This window comes from Haliaeetus leucocephalus, unplaced genomic scaffold (assembly GCF_000737465.1).
Source record: "Haliaeetus leucocephalus isolate CR32 unplaced genomic scaffold, Haliaeetus_leucocephalus-4.0 Scaffold246, whole genome shotgun sequence".
Classification (NCBI taxonomy): Eukaryota; Metazoa; Chordata; class Aves; order Accipitriformes; family Accipitridae; genus Haliaeetus; species Haliaeetus leucocephalus.
In genome coordinates this window covers 59,947-78,849 of record NW_010972682.1, presented here as the reverse complement: position 1 = coordinate 78,849, position 18,903 = coordinate 59,947, and the positions used below count along the sequence as shown (strand labels likewise).

The following is an 18,903-nucleotide window of genomic DNA, read 5'->3' as shown; positions in this document are numbered from 1 at the left end:
AGGACAGGACTCTACATGCCCTTCAAAATACATTCATGTGCCCCAGTGCTACAAAACCATTAAGTATGAGCTAAAATCCCACTGGCATCTCTGGAAGAAAAATTAAGCAGGTGCTTCGTGTTCTACTGAATACAGAAGACCAAATATCTGATTATCCTTGGAGAAATGCTGCCAGGCAGGCTCAGACTGGGAGAGTTGGGTCACTCAAATAGAATTTCCCATTGCAGTGCAAAATTCCCGGTTGGTACAGGTCGGCTTGCTTCTCTTTGGAAAATGTTGATCTGAATCTGCCTGGGATGTCACTTGAAATTCATGAACATCTATTGCCTTGATTATTTGCATAAAATTCAAAGCCTGGGTGCGATGGGAAAATGAGATTGTCTTCATGCTTTCTTGACCCCAGTAAAGGCAGATTGTCCTGAAGCTGACAAACGGGTTCGGATCAGATATTAGAGCTGAATGAAGGTAATGGGATTAAAGGTGGGGCTGCCAACAAGAAAGAGGGAATTGTCATTTTAGGCTCCCACACTCTTCTTCCTTCAGCCCACTGTCCACAAGGTATGTGAATGATGCAAACGTTGGGTGAAAAATGCACCAATTCTTTACCGGGCTGGTTTACTGTGTGGAGGAGCTGAGGTTGGTGGGCTATATACTCAGAGGCAGATGTGGCTTTTTGCATCTGTCAGTTTGGATCAACTCTACTAGGCTCTGTGGATCTACCAAGGGCCATGTCCGGAGCGACACTGAGCAGGATTTGGCCTCCAAACTGCCCCCAAAATCATGCTCCAAAATAGCCTGCTCTACATGAACGTCTTCAGGCAGGCAGCAGAAAACATGGATTTTGCAATACTCGGAGGTTGAGAAGGGCAGGGATGATTAAAGTTATTCTCCCAGAAATGCAAGAGCTGCTGGGCTGCTTTGGTACCCTGGGGAGCCGGTTGGTTTTTGGTGTGCAGTTATTGTTTTGCAGGGGGGGTGATCAACATAAATTATGAGCTGTTGGGGCACTGGAAGCTTCTCGTTCTGGTGTTTCTGCTTGTTATTTACATACAAATGAGATGAAGTCCGAGTCGTATGCATTGAGACAGAAAAGGTGAAGATAACCATTTCAAAAAACATCCTCTTTAGGTGGATGGGTTTTGCCTTCTCAGCAAGGGCTGATCCATTTGGCTTTCACCACCACTCCCAGCCCAGACAGTGTCGCTAAGGCATGTCATTTAGTAAAAAATAATTAGTGACCCGCTACCTGCTGATCACGTCCAATAAACCATCTTGCTTTCCATCAGAAAAGCACTGCAAACTTGGGGAGCCCGAATCCACCGCACTTGGTGCGGCCTCTGTGCTGGGAGAGAAGCAGAGGGAGATGCTCGGCCATGGTGGGTTCGTCACCACCACGTCGGCATGGACAGACCGAGCCTGGCAGGATCGTTGAACTCACCCACCCGCCATGGAGAGGTTGGGTTGGACAAGCCGTTGAGTCGGCAGTGAAGTTTAGGAAGTAGAGTGGGATGTCGGGGAATAAATTATGACACCCGGTCCTCGGTGTAGCTTTCATGGGGTAAATTAACCTGCCCACTCTCCGTGCTGCTTCCAGACTGGGTGAGGAGAGACAGATTTCTCCAAAGGGCAATTCAGAGCAAAGTTGTCTCAGGGGGTTTTGGCTGCACCCAGGCGAGCTGTGGGAGGGAAGAAGCTGGCAGAGCCGGCTGGTTTTCCCAGCATCCAGCTGTGCATCCAGCTGTGATGAGTGCCACCGTGGCAAGCCCTCCCCAGCCGTGTTCTAGAGACCTTTCAGCGGGTCCCCATCCCTTGGAAACAGGGGACCCTCGCAGAGAAAAGGGAGGGGGCAACCTGATCTCACCTAAATCCCAGTGTCCCAAAATGATGGGGGAGGGTTTTCCCCTCCCTGCAAGGGACGTTGGAGGGGGACGTCCATCCTACAGACTCAGCTCTTCGTGTGAGGTCGTGTCTTTGAAGGAAGGTTGGGGCGTTTGAGGAAGAAGGGCCCTGATGCTGCATTTTGGGAAGGTACGCTTTTCTCTTGCTTTCTTTTAAAATTAGCCTACTCTTGTGAGAGGGTTTCAGGGGTGGGGTGTGGGATTATTTTCTTTTTGTTACTACCTGAGCTGGTTCTGACTGATTTCTATAAACAAGGGCCTGGCTGCTTTTTTGTTCTGCCTCCAGAGATCCCAGACAGTGCGAGAGATCCCAAGTGAGCTGCACATCCCACGAGCAGTTAAATATCCTGGTTTACACTGCGTTTCCAGACTTCCTTGTGGCCACACTAATCTCTGGCTGGAATAAAGGTATGCAAAAGCGCATCAGGAAGGAGAGCAGACAAAGTCTCAAAAAAACTTTGTTAAAACTCCACTTCTTGCAAGCTACCAATCCCACCCATTTGGAGATTCATGTTTGAGAAAATATCTATGCTTTTGTATTATCAGAGAGGGAAATAAAACCCGTGAAGCAAAGTGTGAATTATGCATGTAGTTTATTGAAGGTAGCTGAAAGTTTGGAGTAAGCGAAGGATAATCAACTCTGTTCACTTACACATTAAAAGCTTTAAATCCGTCTATCTAGTACACACACAGGAAAAACAACGCATGCATTTAACTACAGAAATATAAGGTGCTCATCAGTGTGTAATTAAAATCTGCTCTACCAAACCTGGTGTAGCAACTTGGACCAATTTACATAAGCATTACCAACCCTCTCACAAACAGGAAAAATTGGATTTTCTGGTGTCATTAAAGAAGTTAAATAATAGCTGCAGCTCCATCTCGGACAATTAAAATGTGGCTTCTCTTTCTGAAGTTGGGATGACCAAATTTTTTCATCCCTTTGCAACAGCTGCATTGGGGAAAGAAAATCCCTGCTGAAAAGGGGTCAAGCAGAAAAGACTGATTTAAGAGACAAGATGATGCTTGAAGACAGGTATGGACTCTCTGAAATGAAACTTTCACCTGGCTGAGACCGCGGGGGTAAGTTTCCCCCGGGAAGGACATGCAAGAGAAGGTGGGTTTTGGTCATGCAAAGAGTTCTTGGCAGAGCGACTAGCCTAATTGCGTGGGCGTAGGCATGGGCAGCGCATGGTTGTGTGATCCCTATAGCTGTCAGAAGGAAGGGGAATACTGTTTTATTGCAGAAATGCTGACTATTTTAAAATACGTTGTGTTGTTGCCCTCCGGTCTCTACCGGGTTGTTCTGACCACGCGCACAGCTGTGCTGTACCTGTTCCCGGTGCCGCAGACCCCTGCCCCGGGAATGATGACGGCTGCCGGGCTGCACTGCTCCACGCCGGCGCACATCACGTTCCCCAGGTTGCCCACGCCGGTGGCGCACTGCACCCCCTCCGCACCCGAGATGACTTCTCGCCCCACGCAGCTGACCGCACTCCTCGCCCCAAAGCCACCCCCGACCCTAGGGAGGCAATCTACGCTCCGGGTGCTAAAGCCGGCGCCGCCGACGCCGAAGGAGGAGACCACCCCTAACCCCGCACCGGCCCCTCCTGTCTTGACGGCGCATTTCCCTCCGATTCCAGATAGGGATCGGCACTCCCCAACCGTGCCACCGCCGCTGACCACAGCTGTGGGAGAAAAACAGGCTCAGTCACTCCCAGAGCAGCTAAAACCCAGCTTATAAGGAAATTTATAAGCTTAAAGGACTTGTAAGGAAATTAAGGGAACACTTCATTAGCTTACCTACGCTCACAGGGTTGCCGGTACATATCCTGTTGAGAAAATAAATGTCTCAAAGATGTATTTAGGGACATATTCCTCAAATGCACAAGCAAATAGATGTGCTGCGCAGCCATTGCCTCCTTAGAAACCCTGCAGGTACTGCAGCATTTCTGTGCACCCAGGTGTGAGGTGCTGATCCAAATTGCCCACTAAAGCACTGCAGGGTTGGATCCCCAAATCCCACAGGCATCTTAATACCCCATCCGCTTTTTGTACCGCAAGCGGGGGATCTGACAGCAGCATGCTCGGTGTGCTGCAATCCAGCTGCCCTGGGAGGATGAGGAGGAAACAAGGGCAATGCTCCCCTCTGTACCGATGGGGAGAAAAAGGGGTGATGCTCCCCTCTGCACCCATGGGGAGCTACAACCACCCAGAATTTCTTATCGCCTCTCCCTCCCTCCCGTGGGGTTTCACCAGCTCTCATTACAAGGTGCAGCCAGGGATGCGCCTACCTGCTCTCTTCTCCCTCCAGCAGCGTTCTGTAAGTGGCAATCTCAATGTCCAGGGCCAGCTTGACGTTCAGCAGCTCCTGGTAGTCTCTCAGCAAACATGCCATCTTGTCCTTGGCTTGCTGCAGTGCAGTCTGCAGGTCGATCAGCTTCTGCCGGGCATCTTTGAGGGCACAGTCGCCCCGCTGCTCAGCATCACAGATGGCCGTTTGCAGAGCTGCGATCTGTGGACATTAACGGGCAAGAGGGTTGACAGTGGTGATATTAAGAGGCATCTCCACAGGGTTGCTCGTGTACCCCCTTGTTTCTCAGCTAGGAAATGGCAGAGAGCCTAGGTTTAGGCTAGACACGTGATGGCTAAGCTGTTTGGGATGAAGGGGAGGGCACCTGTTGGCTGCGCCCTGGTAGGAAGCATACAGCAAACACCGTTTCTGTTATAGCCAGACCGACTGGCTTCTGCGTATATGCTAAGTGAGAAATAAATCTGCTTCTTTGTGTATCAACAGCAGATGGGAAGCTACAAATATAGGCATAAGCTGGGGCGGGGGGGTTCTTTGCAGCCCAACAGGGTGGGAGCTGGTGAGGATGAAACCTTTTGCTGGAGAAGTTGAACGCCCCACTGCCCATGCAACATTCAACCCTTTGTCCTACCTGTTTCTTCACGTTATCCGACTCGCACTGCAGCTTCTGGATCATCCTGTTCAGCTCAGCTATCTCACTCTGGTTGTTCCTCAGGTCATCGCAGAACTTGCCCCTGCTGCTGTGGAGCTCCTCCAGCTATTGCACAGAAAGAGGATGACGTTAATGCACCTGAATTGCCCCTTCCAGGGAAGGTGGTGACTCTCTGGGGCCACACTGACGTCGATGCTCCAGGGGAAGCACCCAGACATGACCTCAGCCCAGCCAAGGCAACAGTCCCAGGTAGGTCCTAAGCATTTGCCCCTTGGGAAGAGGATGGTGTTGCTGATGGGTGTGCACAGAGGAGACCTCTCTGAAGCAACACTGTGATCTGCTGTGGTCTGTTTTTACAGAAAAGCCTCAAACCACAGTTTTAAGGTTGGGATGGTGTTTTTGGCATGACTTTCTTTAGCAAACTACAGTGCATGCACTCTGTGGAGTGGGTTTAAGTTGCGTCATGGAGGACAGAAATGGTCCTCAGAGTTTTGTCGGCCAAGGGATTTCATTGCCATCTGTGCTGGTGGTGTGAGTACTCACCCTGGTTTGGTAGAAAGCCTCCACTTCAGCCTTGCTCTTCTGGGCAATCTCCTCGTAGCAGCACTCAACACTTTTGATGATGCCCTCCATGTCCAGGTCCCGGCTGTTGTCCATTTGCACAATGACAGAGGTGTCACACAGCTGACAATCCAGCTGAGCTCTCTCCTGCAAGATCCATCACATGTCAGTCCCCTTCCCTCAACCAGCCCAAGCCAGGCATGCCAGTACGCCTGGCCAAGAGGGGCCTGATGAGAAGGTGGAGGGTTGGGGGAGGTTCTCCCACTAACACCCAACTAGAGCGTGGGGTTCTCCAGGTGGGTGACTGGTTTCCAGCAAGAGCTGGCAGCTGGGACCTGTTTTGGTGGCACAACATGGGATTGCTGCATGCAATTCCCTAAGGAAGGGTGGGGAATCCTGGTGGAGCAAGTTGCTTCACTGCAACTCAGCATTTCTGGCTGTGTCAGCAGTTTTCTGGGCTGTGAATCCCTCAGGGGTGAGTGCTTTGGGCCCCATTGCCTACAGACTGCTGGGAGGTGTATGGCTAGAAAAGGTGCAAATATAAAGTGTCCCCTGTGTGTGTTTTGTTAAAAACTTGCTACATTTCAGACAAAAATGTAAACTTTCATCAAAGTATTTTGACTAATGTAGCTTAAAAAGTGAAGCACTAAAAATCTTTGGGTTTTGAAGAGTAAGATGTCTCAGTGGTTCCCAGGGAAGGTTTGGATTAGAATTTGAGGGGCTTTTTCATGCAAAAGATTCCTCCCTTTGCAGCCAGCAATAGAGGAGATAACCAAGGACTCCCTGTGCCTTCCTGAAGTGTGTGCAATAGCGTTATCAAATACATATAAAGAGATATAGATTTTAGGGATGCAGTTTCAGAATTTTCAGAAAAGACACCTTTCCCTGCATTTAGTTTTGGAGTAAGAGCTCAGGGTGGCAGCAGATGATGCATCGTCCCAGGGGCAGCAAAGCAGGAGCCGGGAGCTCTTACCTCGGCGTAGATGCACTTCAGGAACTCCAGCTGCTGCCGCAGGAGACCCACTCTCACCTCCAGCTCCTCCTTGGTCAGGTAAAGACAGTCCACATCCTGGAGAGACACCACATATTTGGTGAAAAGAGCTGAAGAAACAAGGACTGTGGCAAAGCCCGTGTTTTCTGTTAGATTTGCAGGAAACCTCACTATCTCCAGCCCTTAAGACTATCTGGGTTTGCATTGTACATGCTTACAACCTGATAGGGGTTCTCCAAATTCATTGAGTTGCCTCTATTTTGGGGCTACCTGATGGGAAATCAGGTAGTGTCGTGGTGCCAGGACTCCCCACTTCTCTCCCCGGCCCCATGCCCAGGTTTTGCCCACACGTCTGCCACTCTCAGCTGGTCTTGCCGATGTTGTCCCTAGAGTGACTCACCTTCTTGAGGACCACAAACTCATTCTCCGCAGCCGTGCGCTTGTTGATCTCATCTTCATATCTGCAGGAGGAAAGGAGAGGGGTGGGATGCTGAGCCCCGGGCGTCCCATCCCCACCACCCAAGTGTCCAGTGCAGAAAATGGGAAGCGTGATTAAAAACCAGAGCCTCTCCCTATTCACTTTGTACCTCCTTTTTGATTTTTGCTTTGTTGCTATTTCTTTCCTCCCCAATGGGCTTTGTTCAGCAGTTTTAAATAGTCCACGCCAGCAGTATCGGTGGCTGGAGTGAGATGGCAGTAAATCAGGCCAAACCACTAGAAATGCAAAAGCCTGTAACTCAGCTGAAGGCTGGCATTGCTTCTCCTAGCCCTGCTGCTTTGTGTGATGTTTTTCTGAAACATCCAGGACTCTGCGCTGAGTGTTTATGAGGAGACTGTGGCCAAAATGCCCCAAGGTAGGTCAGGAGCTTGAGCAACCTTTGACACTCACAGGTGCAATAGGAAGAAAAACCAGTGCATAATGACCAAGTAATTGGGACCTAGAACTTTCACAATATGAATCTATGATTCTGAGTCTGACCTCCTTGGTGGTGGCTCAGTGAGAAAAAAAAACCTCTGAGATGCTTGACTGTATAATCTCTGGAGAAAGGATTACTCTTTTATCCTGTGCTGTGTACCACCAGCCACGAAGTGTCCTGGTTGTGGCTTAGCAGAGCACATGGGGAGCTATTAAGGAATTTCTGCAGCTTAGATTAAAAAGCCAATTCCCACATTCCCTCTGGGAAGAGAGAACAAACCCCAACGGAGACGATGTGGATAAAGCGTGGGCTGGAGACAAATAGGCTGAGGGTTTTGTGGGAACAGATGGCACCGGGGACATGAGATGTGGGGGAGCCACAGGCACAGATGATGTGGGAGATTCGATATGGCAAACCACGACAGCGTGCAGGAGCATTAGGGAGAGGGAAAGTGGTTCCCTGTCTCTCTCCCTAAGGAAACACTGTGGTGGAAGAGCTCTCCCAGTCTATCACCAGCATCTGAGGTGCAGCAGTGGGACTCCAGTACAGGAAACCAGCCCAGTACTGGTGTGCCCTGCTCTGCTCCCCTCCCTGTACCCCAGTTTTTGGACCTATCTGGTGCAAGTGCGTTGGCTTCACACTCAGAAACACCGCTCAGGCCAGCAAATACTGCCGTCTGCAGCTTCTCTCTGCATAGTACTTACTTGCACTTGTACTCTTGAACCAGGTCCCTGAGGCACCGCTCCTCATTTTCCAGCCTCTCTCGCTCCCCCAGCACGCACTCCAGCTGCTTCCTCAGGTTGCAGATGAAGTTCTCGAAAACGGGCTCCAGGTTTCTCCTGGAAGCTGGGAGGACATACTGCTGCAGCAGCTCCCACTTGGTGGTCAGCACCTTGTTCTGCTGCTCCAGCAGCCGGACCTGGGGAAGCAAGAGATGTGAGAGTCATACTATCCCCTCTTGTCCCAGGCAAAGGCGCTTTGGGCTTCTCCACTTCCAAAAGGAAAAAAGTAAAAATAAAATCAGAAATGCAAATGGTTAAGCGCTGATTTCTCAGCAGCCTGAGTGAGACCAGCATCTTCTCTGAGCTAAACCTGGTCCCACCCAGGACTCATCTCACAGGCTGAACAACGTTGGTGTGTTTGCTCTGTGTTGAGGCCAATCATCTCTTTGACCAAAGCTCCATTCAGCCAAACACCACCTCTTCCCCTGCGACAACTGGCTGATGGAGGATCCACTGCCTCCCCTGATGGGCTGAGGACAATAATGAGTCTTCCGGAGCACTAAAAGCTCCATCCAGGATCTCATTTGAATATATCTGATTTAAACTCTAACCACGGATATTTATCATGCCTTTCACTTCTAGATTAAAGAGCTCTCTAGTACCTGAGAACCTTTATGCATCATGAATAAGTCATTTTTCAAATGGGAGGAAGCGGAGTTGCTCCTTTTACGTGGGTTTGGTTTTTCCAGCTGCACAACAACTCACGAGGAAAATCAAGATCAGACAGAGCAAAGGTTTCTCTGCCATTTGAAAAATCATTTCCTATAACACATCTCTAAACAGTAACGAAAACCCTTAGGCTTATCTAAGAAGACAATGATAAATTACATCTGTTTAGGAAATCACCAAATCGTTTCATTCACAGCGTGGAGGGACAGAGAAGTTAAAATTGTTCATCTCATTTTAGCTAGACATCTATCTTTCTACATCTCCTTGATGAAGCACACAAACTATTTAAAAAATGCCAAAGTCCTTTGGAGTTTATAGAGATGCGATAGCAATGTCAGATTATACATTTGTAATGAAACTTCCTATTTCGCCTTTTTACATTTCCGTGTCTCCATCCCTTCTCCCACAGGTTTTGATTTACTGTATCCCTGGAGCCACTCCTGATTTAACTATTTAGCAGACTGGTGACCACCGAAAGGTGAAATACTGGTGCAGTTGCCTTGGTGCAAGGCTGAAATCCAAACCGTCTCCAGGTCAGGACCACCATGGTCTATCAGAAACATTTACAATATCAGGGTGCTGGGAGAAATAGCTACCGACATTGCCTCTCTAGAGACAATCCATCCATCAGAACCTAGAGACATGAGGCGAGCAGCCTGCGCGGAAGGAATCGGGGTCTCACCTTGTCAATGAAGCAGGCGAACTGGTTGTTGAGGTTCTTGATTTGCTCTTTCTCGTGGGTCCGCACTTGGCACTCCTCGGGGTCGACCCCCACGCAGAGGGGCTTGAGGAGCTCCGGGTGGATGCTGACGCCCCGAATCCCTTCAGATCTACCTCCGCCAAGGCCGATGCCAATGCCGCCGCCGTAGCCTCCGATAGCCACGCCGTCCCCCAGACCTCTGTAGCTGCCCAGGCCCCCGTAGCTTCCGCAGTTACCAAACCCTACGACCGTGCCCACGCCAAAGCGGCCTCCGCCGTAAGCCACGCCGCAACGTCCGACGCCGCCGGCGCCGCCGTAGACCCCGCTGCGGCAGCTCCCGCCGAAGGAAATCCTTTGCCCTCTCCCCAGGTCGCAGACGCTCCGGCTGCTGAAGCCACCAATTCCACATCTCCGTCCCACCGGCTGGCAGACGGAGGCCGAGCTGCTGTTGCCCCTGCCGAGGCCGCAGACGGCGGACGCGGAGGAAAAGCCCCGTCTTCCCAGGAGAGAGCTGGAGGTGTAGCACTGTCGACTCATGGTGGCTGGGGGAGACGGGAGGTGAAGCGGTAACGGCAAAGCAGAAGAGCAAGAGAGGAGCAGGGAGTAAAAGGAGATCTCCTTTGGCTTCTCTGAGGCAGAGCCCTTCCTCTTATATACCTTTCAGGAGGTGCCTGAGATGCAAAAATTTAATTTATCCACTGGGTTTGGTCTGCCTGGCAGCAAGGAATGGCTTCCAACATTTTAAACCCACAGCAAACACTTCTATCTCATACGAAATAATGTGGAAATTAAAATAAACTGCTTTGCTTGCAAGCTTCAGTTTCAGGACTTATATTTTACTTAATTAATCTGCTTCCTTATTGTGTAATTATAGTTTAGCAAAATAATTCAAGGGGTTTTTATTCATGGCTTGTTTACGGTTCGGTTTCACCACAGCGTTTAATTATGTTTCAGGACCTCCTGCAAAATGTCGTGGTGATGCCGCCTCTTCCAGGGTCTCTCGCCAGCTCAGGGCTGGCTCTTGAGCAATGACCGGTGGCGATAGGGGAGAAGGAAGGCGTATCTGTCAAAGCAAAGCACAGCACCGACGTTGTCGGGAGCATTCTCGTAAGCATTCATTTCTTCCTTTCATGGGTACGGCTAGAGCTCTTGTAGGCAATTTGGTGGTAGCCGTGTTCGCCGGCTCGCGTGCTGGTAAGCGGAGCAGGTTGGGGTTGGTGGTTTCCGTATCAGTGGAGCATGAACTACACGAGGTGGTGCCGAGGACGAATTCAGTCATGGGATGGATGCTCTGGCAAATTGGGGGTTCATGCACATGGAGTCGAGGCACTGGTCCAGCTGGGCCCCTTAGAATATACAGAATTGAAGATAAGGCATTTCTGGGAAATGCTTTGCTGCAGACAGCGATTTGTTGCTGAATTGTGTGCCTAGGGAAGGTGAGGATTGTGTTTAGTATCTGGGTGTGATGTGACTGGCACACATGGCGAATTCACGCAAACGATAGCTGGAGATGCAACAAAGAAGTGAAGCAAAGTGTTACAGACAGGTTGAGAAATGTTAGCCAGAGTGAACTTTTTTCCTCGTATTCCTGTGACACACCTATTTGACGTTAAATTATTCTAGTAATATCTGTTAATGAGAAGGTACCATACCATCTTAATTAAAATTCTTAAAAAGATTTTTGAATTTCCTTGGAAACAAATAAAGTTCCTTTTTTGCCTTAACAAAGGGGTCTAATCACAGAATCACAAGTGATTGCATAGCTTGCCCTAAGAAGTCTTTGCATCTTTGCCGGGGGAAAATTAACTGGTTCTGGGAGGATTCCTAGTCAGTGCTATTGTAAACTTGAAATAGGTTGTCTTGAATTAAAAATAATGCAAAGGAATTAGGATTATTTAGAATACTTGTGGAGTCTCTCCAGGTAAAGATCTTCTTTTTTTTTTTTTTATAGGTCTCATAATGAGTTGAAATGAACTATAAAATACTATATGCAATTATAATCATGCAGTAGTTCCATTGTAGCTGCATCGGTCTGAGTATATTAGGGTGCGTGTCTTGCAATGAGATGTACTTTCATTTGTGAGATTGAGACAGTTGGAGAAAACAGATGAGCTTTTGGGCACTGCGTCCTTCATGTCACTCTGCCTGAGGTAATCCAAGCACCGAGACCTCTTGCTAGTAAGTGAAATGGGGAAATATTTTGGAAATTTATTTTATTTTGTGCTGAAGTGTTGGTGCGAGCATTGTAGAGGACAACTGGGTGTGTGGTCTGAAGCCAAACCTGGGGCACTCCCTGGGATCAAGGCATTCATGGATGAGCTAAAGCATCACTTAGCCTTTAGGTAGGTCCGTACAACAGGACCTTCATGAGCTCTTTTAGGTGGGCATAACCGTGGGCAAGCTGAAAAACAGGGAGAAGCCAGGCTGTCAGATTACCACCACAAGTGGCTGCAGTCCTGCTTTCTGTATGCCTCGACCCTTCACGCTGGCTTGGTGCAGCCGTGGTGGGGCAGAGACGAGGGATCGGGGATAGTGACCAGGAGCAGCCACTGCTCCGAGCTCTGCTATCCAGCAGGAGCACAGAGAGAGGCTCCAGCTCCTTTTCGTGGCAAGAAAGACTCAGCCCTTTATCCTTGAGGGTAGCAACTTGCCAGTTTTTCCAGCTGTGAGAAATCTGGATCTGGTTCGGATCAGGTCCCTGCTATCCTCCTTATCTCGGCTTGGCCACCCACCGTAGAGTGCCTTGTGCCACATGGGTGATACATACACCATTTGAGGGCTCTAGACCCTCCAAGCCCCTAGTCTTGTTGGAAGGCAGGGAAAAATGCCGCTCACATTACAACCATCCATGTTGCTCCACTGGCTGCGAGCCCTGAGATCCCTTCTTACGTACGACGTGCCGCCAGGCTGTTTCCCCGTGGATTGAAAGCAACAAACCTGCGCTTCAACCTTTGGCTCCTCCTCACAGCCCTAAGAAGTGGCTTCTTCCAAGGTGCCCAGCCTTGCACATCAGAGCGAGATGGTTCAGGGCAGTGCTTGTGGTTTCCATCTGCTGAGCTTTCACAAAGCTGGTTCGCAGTCACATGGTGGAAGCCCTGAGCACTGGTTACATCACCTTCAAAGGAGAAAGCACTCTGGTGCGATTTGGTCTTCTGAAAAGAAGGATTGCCATGGCTTTTATTTCGTCGGACTCACACATGCACAGCACTGGCTCAAGTCAGACGCAAATGCGTTCTTCATAGAGACCTTCTTCGTAGAGACCTTCATGGCTCCATGCTTTGTCCTGGCTGATTGCAGGTCAGATAGTGTTTGAAAAGCCGTAGAAAGGGACTAACCTTCCTCTTCACAAGGAAGAGATTAAATTTCAGGCTGACGGGGTTCAGCAAAGCTTTAAAGCAGCAGCTTACACCCAGATTTACTGGGGAAAGCCCTGAGGTCCTTGGCCCTAAATATGTCTAGAATAGTGGTGGCTTCCACGAGACTTATGCCTTTGAGATTTACGTGTACCCAGATGCATTAGAATAAATTAATTCTGCTTAAGCACCTTACTAAATTGGGACCTGTTAAGCCATCTGTGCAGATAGGGAGAGCCATGGGATTTTTCCAGCCTCCTGTTATGATTCCAGCTGTAACAACCCAGCCATCCAAGTCTGCCTTCTCCCAGTGAGAAAACCATTTTTTAAGACCCTGTCCTGAGAAAATGGGGTTGGCAGGGCTTGGCCATGCTGATGCTCTCCCTTCCTGCAGGCTGGGCAGTTTTTGTGGCTCCTTGCGAAAGGGACCGTGCAGTCACCATTAAAATGGCTAATGAGGCCCCTGGGACATCTCCCTCTGGTTTCACGGGTCCAGCCCTCCAAAGGTGGCTGTTCCCGGTCTCTTAACTGCAGCTTGATTCTGCTCCCACATCAAAGCAGATGGTGGATTTGTGGAGACCAGGGTAGAGATGATGGTCTGGGCTCCTTCCATCGCCACTGGGCACCTTGCTTTCCTCCCAGTAACCTTGCTCCACAGTAGCTCTTCACCCTCAGCCTGGCTTGTCCCTGGCCATTTATGCTGCTTTGGGGCAAAAAGATGGACGAGCTAATTCCTGAGGTTCCTTCCAGGCCATTCCCGGAGCATCAGTGGTCACTGCCCATATGCACCATCTGCATTTGCAGTGCTGCCAGATAAGACCTTGCCAAAACCTTTACCTTCCTTCCGCAGTCTTTCTGCTGGACAAAAATGAGCTGTGGGTGACCAATGTTGGTCACGTCACCAGTATTGATGAGAAGATGTTGGGATATTATGGCAGTAAGCTAAGCAGAAGAGAGTATTGCTCCCAAAGGCAATGTCTCATGCAAGGAACATGGAGAGCTACCTGCTAGCCAGAGCTGGATGTCTGCCCTGCCTGCGTGTGCTGTGATGCACTGGCCACGCTTGGTGCCCTGACAGCAAATCCAGGTGCTTCGTTCTGGGCAACTTTGTCATATTCTGGGCAGTTCTTTATTCCTGTAATGAAAAACCTGGGCGTTGGATGCAGAGCTGCATGCACCTTTCAGACAGAGCTTCTGTGACTTCTGGATGTTTGACTGCAGTAGGCAGCATGCCAGCAGCAGCACAAGGCAGCCTGTTTGGATTTTTTTAAATCTGCGTTTAAAAACTCCGATGGTGTTACCAGGTGACCTAAGCCAAGAAGCTCTCCTTCACAGTTCTTATTTACTGTCTTATTTTGCAAGAGACAAATAGGTTTCATACCAAACACCACGGGTGTCCGCCACCTTCCTTTGTAACATTCCTCTTTTGCATAGGAATTTGTAAGGCACTTTTGCATCATCTGACCAACTTTGTGCTAACACTCGGGGCCCGATGGACTATTAGGGCGGTGAGTAATGGGGTGGAATTGGTATGGCAGTGTCATGATGAAAGCACAACAGCCAGGACTAAGCATTGGGAATTGCCGCTGCAGAGGGAGAGCAACCGCATGCCAAGGGCACAAGGTTTGCACTGAAAGCGTTTTTCAGGGGAAAGGTGGGCAACCCTTGTAAAAAGCAGCCATGAGAACCACATCAGCTTTTGAGGTTGGCAATACTGCTGAACTGTTTCATGGGACAGTCGTCTCTTCTCTTCTATGATACAGACTTTTTTAACCAGAAAGCATGTTCCTTCATGCACTAAGCCAACCAGGGACTCCAGAGATGCCCTCCAGCAGCTGAGTGAAAGGGGAGAGTGTGGGAGGAGGGAAATTCAGCCACTGAATTTCAACTAGTTCCCATCAATAGGTCTGTAAATCTATGTCTGTGTGTGCACATGAGTATATATAATAATGACCATAGAAAGTAGCTGTTCAGTATGTGTGGTTAATGTAATAGAGTTAATTTTGCAAACTTATAAAGAGGTTTCTTAAAAAAAAGTGAAGTAGAGACAGTGGGCAAACATTGCGTGCAGTTTATTGGCAGCAGAGCAGAGAACACAGAACTTCTATCAGCAATATGATCTCTGTGTGCCCTGTTGAATTAACAAGTATCACTCTGCAGAGAGGGACAAGGAGACACGTTCAGTAGAGAGCAAACTCTATTACTGGCCTCCTAAAAATGACTTGGCAGGTAAGATAACATAAAAGAATAAAACCAGTTCTAGCATGGGAGTCCTCTTACCTGAATTCAGCTACCTAAAAACTAGTTACCAGTTTGAAGCTAGAGGCATGGGCTCCATGAATAGTCAATGAGAGAGCTTGGTATCATCAAGCAAAAGATTGTTTTCTAAAGTCACTAGTGCAGGAGAACCTAGAGCCAAGGAGTCACGCTTTGCAGGGCCATGGGGGCATGATCCAAAAGCAGAGGTGGTATCTGTACACAGCTACCAGCCTCAGCAAAATAGAAGGACAAATATGAACCAGGAGAAATAACAATGCTGTGTTTATGAGCACCTATTCATTAAGCTTTCCAGATGGACACTCAGATTAAGGAGATTATACCTCTAGAAGGTATAGCTCCTAGAGGACATACCTATTATCTCTAATGAATGGTTGGAGTCACTTTTGTGACTCATTTTGCCACCAACAGGCAAAAAACTCGCCATGTGTCACTCCGGAGGTGGCAGCTTGGTGCATAAGCTCTGTATGATGGTTGTCTCCACTGGCTTAACTAGAGATAAAGAGCAGAATTTGTCCTAGAGGAATTTGCAACCAACTTCTATTCATCACAGCCCTGATACTCAGAAACACCTTCTCCAAAGTTACCTAAAGGCCCAGTGCTATCTGCCCTGGAGAGCAGCCAGCTGAAACACCGGGCACCACAGTCTTCATTTCCACAGCTCAGCAAGCCTACAGGGTTGTAACCTCCGTTTCCAGAGATTAACTCTCTGAATTGCTAGCAAACCACACGTTCAGGGAGATAAAGGCAAGCAACAGTAATGATTATACCTCTGGACTGGTAATCCCTCCTCCCAAAGTTAAACGCTTCCCTGCCGCAGCTATGTCCTCCAGCGTGCCAGATGACTATGCCTTCAGAGATGCAAAGTCATGCTTTGATTTCACTGTGTTTCTGAGGTGTGTTCCTTCACTTCTTGGCCTATATCTCCTCTTTTAGGAAACTCTTTCTTTCATGGCCAGAGATGTGCCCATACTGAGTTTGAAATCCAGCTGGGACACTATCACCATCCATTGCACTGGACTTGGGAACCCGGGCTGCAAGAAAACCCAGCGCTCAGTAACTGGAAGAGAAAGCCAGAAACAGCAGAGAGAAATGGAAAACAGAAAATCTTCCTGTGAATCATACATTTTTCATAGCTGTGCCAACAGGACTCCCTGGCCATGCTCTGCGGGAGGATAAAAGGAGATACATTATTAGGCAAATCCGCAACTTACAGAAGAAACTCCACTGAGTGGGAGCTTAGAAATTCACAATTTCATTTAACAGCTACTATTAACTCTGCACCCCGCTGATCCCGAGTGAATCAGGCACCCATCTTCCTCTTCCGCTCAGTGGGGATGCACACGCTGAGGAGATTCATTGGGGGAACTCCAGTGTAATTTCTTGAAGCAACATCCACACATCAGTGTTTTGCCTTGTTAGTCTCTTTGTTCTTGTTATTATGTGGTTGCTTTTTCTCCTTGAATATCCTATGGGGTAATCTGCCTGCTGGGCGCTGCGTGTGATACCAGGGAGTGTTAAGCACCTGCCTCTCTTGTTCTCCATCCAGAAATGGCTTGCATGTGGAAATCTCAATGACCTAAAGACAGCTTGGTGCTCAAGACATCCTAATAATTGCACACATGGCCTTCCAGCTACTCCTTGGCTTAACGTAGAGAGTATTTCATGTTTTTTTCTCCCAGGCATTTTTGCAAACACCATCACCACACTGCTCAGCATCACAAATACCCGTCTGCAGACAGGCTACTTGTCAAAGGACAGACGGGTGGCTTTACTTTCCCTTTAATTACTGAGCATGACAACTGTGGCTTCATTGTCCTCATTTCAATTAAGGACTGACAAACACCAAAGGCACACTGTCCCCGAAACGTCATACCCCCTTTGAGTGACTTCTTTCAAGTTACTCCAAGAGTATATGATAAAGAGAACCAGTTGCTTATAAGATTGCTACCAGGTTTGGCATAATTGCCTGTTGCTCTGCAGAGGTTTAGCACCTCCTTCCCACCCAAACCCTTCATCACTGTCACAAGCAGAGCACTGCAGGGCAAGCTCATGGTCTCATCTCCAAAGCCAGGTCTTGGATGCTGAGTGTTCAGACCCTGTTTCTCAGTTACACTGAATCCTCTTTCCTCGACGCCAGAACTGAAAGAGCAACTTAAAATGTAAGAGCTTTTTATGCTTTACCGTTCCACCTGCCTGCTTTCTTCACATAAAATAACACTGTTAATATAATTTCTGTAGTACCAAATAGCCCGTTTCAAGAAAGCTGGCAGAGGTCCTGTTTAATACGCTACCCTAGGTCAACATTTGGGCTCCTCCAGAGATGGCAGTTGCTCTTGTGCAATGGTATTCAGTAGCTGATGGGTCCTTCATTTATGGTACAAAGCTTTGATGTCTGCTCTGAGCTCCGTTCAATGCTGGGGTTTCTGATGGTGCCCAAGTCCTGTCGGTTGTCCATTTTCACAGCGATGGAGGCATTGCAAAGCTTGTGCCTAAAGGTTGCAAAAAGCTGCAGTCCAAAGTGATTCCCCCTCATTTGCATTACTTTTGGGGAAATGCAGAACTAATTGTATAATGTGAGTCTTCATCCTGCAGCTACAATCTGACCTGGAGTGATTCATCACTGAGGAATATACCAAGCCTCCTTTAATCCTGAAAAAGGATAAATCCACCTACTGAACTGGAGCATGGCCAACAAGCATTGGGTATAGACAGAGGATTCCCCGTGTAGGTGGCACATGAACCCTGAAGAATATCAGTGGGATTTTTGTTCCCATATGCAACTAGCACATAAGCCCTATTAGTGAATATGTTGGATAAGTAGACAGTCCATCTCCGAAACCCAACTCTGTCTACGCTAAACTGGGCTGTGCTAAAGATGAGGGTGTTTCCAGGAAAAAAACATAACCTGCATTTCCCTGCGGACAGAAAGGGAGGAATTGCTACCTCTTCAAACACACATCTCAGCAATTCCAGCTCCTGCCTCAACGAACCCGCCCTGCCCCGCGGCTCTGTCGTGGCACGGTGTGCGCCGTCCAGCTCCTCGGGAGCCGACGCAGGACCAGCTGCATGCAGACGCCGAGCCGTTCACACTCAACTAGCCAGTTGGTTTGCATGGCTGGTTTGGGTTTGGGTTCCCTTCATTTCTTCTAAGCAGACTTGTGGATCGTGTTGTCTGCGGTTAGGAGTTTCCTCGAGCCACCTCGATGACGCAAGCCTAGAAAAAGTGGAGAAGGAAAGTCAAATCTGCTGGCCTGCGTTTTGAGAAGAGCAGACCTCCTGAAAAGGTTTCATTGATGTAGAAGAGAAACCTTGAACCCCCAAAAATGCTTAGGGACAGCCAGGTCAGAATTTACCCAGATGTTTGGTTTGGCAACCAAACAGAAAGGTCCAACGTTCACTTTGTTCTAGTACAGCTGAGTTGAAGCATCTAAAGAAAACTGAGGTTTCCATTAAAATCACCTTAAAAGGAAATAAGTTGTATTAAGCAGAGGTGAGAAAAATCCAGCATAATCCTATATTGCTTGTACCCAAGGAGGTGGAGAATCCTCCACCTACACACTGAGCCTGGACCACAAGCCCAGAATATCTTTCTTCTACCCTGAGATCCATCCCTTTTCAAGTGAGACCTCTGACTAAAACCTTCCCCCTCCCTCCCGTTAGTAATATTGACCACATCACAAGAAACAACTTACTTCTGAATATAATGTGGATTGTGGAGCCGTCTGGCTGCAAGGAATGAGCGTTCACAGGAGGAACTAATTACTGGCTAATTTCTTACCTGTATTTATC

General features: G+C 48.5%; 1 protein-coding gene across 1 annotated transcript; it reads right to left on the bottom strand.

Annotated features, from left to right (window-relative positions):
* Nucleotides 1-4,188: 4,188 nt before the first annotated feature.
* Nucleotides 4,189-10,018, bottom strand: LOC104832380 (keratin, type II cytoskeletal 6B-like). Its single transcript, XM_010568529.1, has 7 exons — nt 9,464-10,018; nt 8,035-8,249; nt 6,814-6,874; nt 6,396-6,491; nt 5,405-5,569; nt 4,841-4,966; nt 4,189-4,413 (listed from the first exon to the last, which is right to left on the bottom strand). The coding sequence occupies exons 1-7, from the start codon at nt 10,016-10,018 to the stop codon at nt 4,189-4,191; spliced, it is 1,443 nt and encodes a 480-aa protein (XP_010566831.1).
* Between the last annotated feature and the right edge of the window lie 8,885 nt (nt 10,019-18,903).

What these genes read in the sequence shown, in the direction of transcription:
- LOC104832380 (XM_010568529.1), bottom strand. Translation starts at nt 10,018, where the DNA reads ATGAGTCGACAGTGCTACACCTCCAGCTCTCTCCTGGGAAGACGGGGC. An exon ending in TCGCCTGCTTCATTGACAAG is followed by an intron (nt 8,250 to 9,463) that starts GTGAGACCCCGA and finishes TTGCTTCCCCAG; the next exon opens with GTCCGGCTGCTGGAGCAGCA. An exon ending in GTTCAAGAGTACAAGTGCAA is followed by an intron (nt 6,875 to 8,034) that starts GTAAGTACTATG and finishes TTCCTCCTGCAG; the next exon opens with ATATGAAGATGAGATCAACA.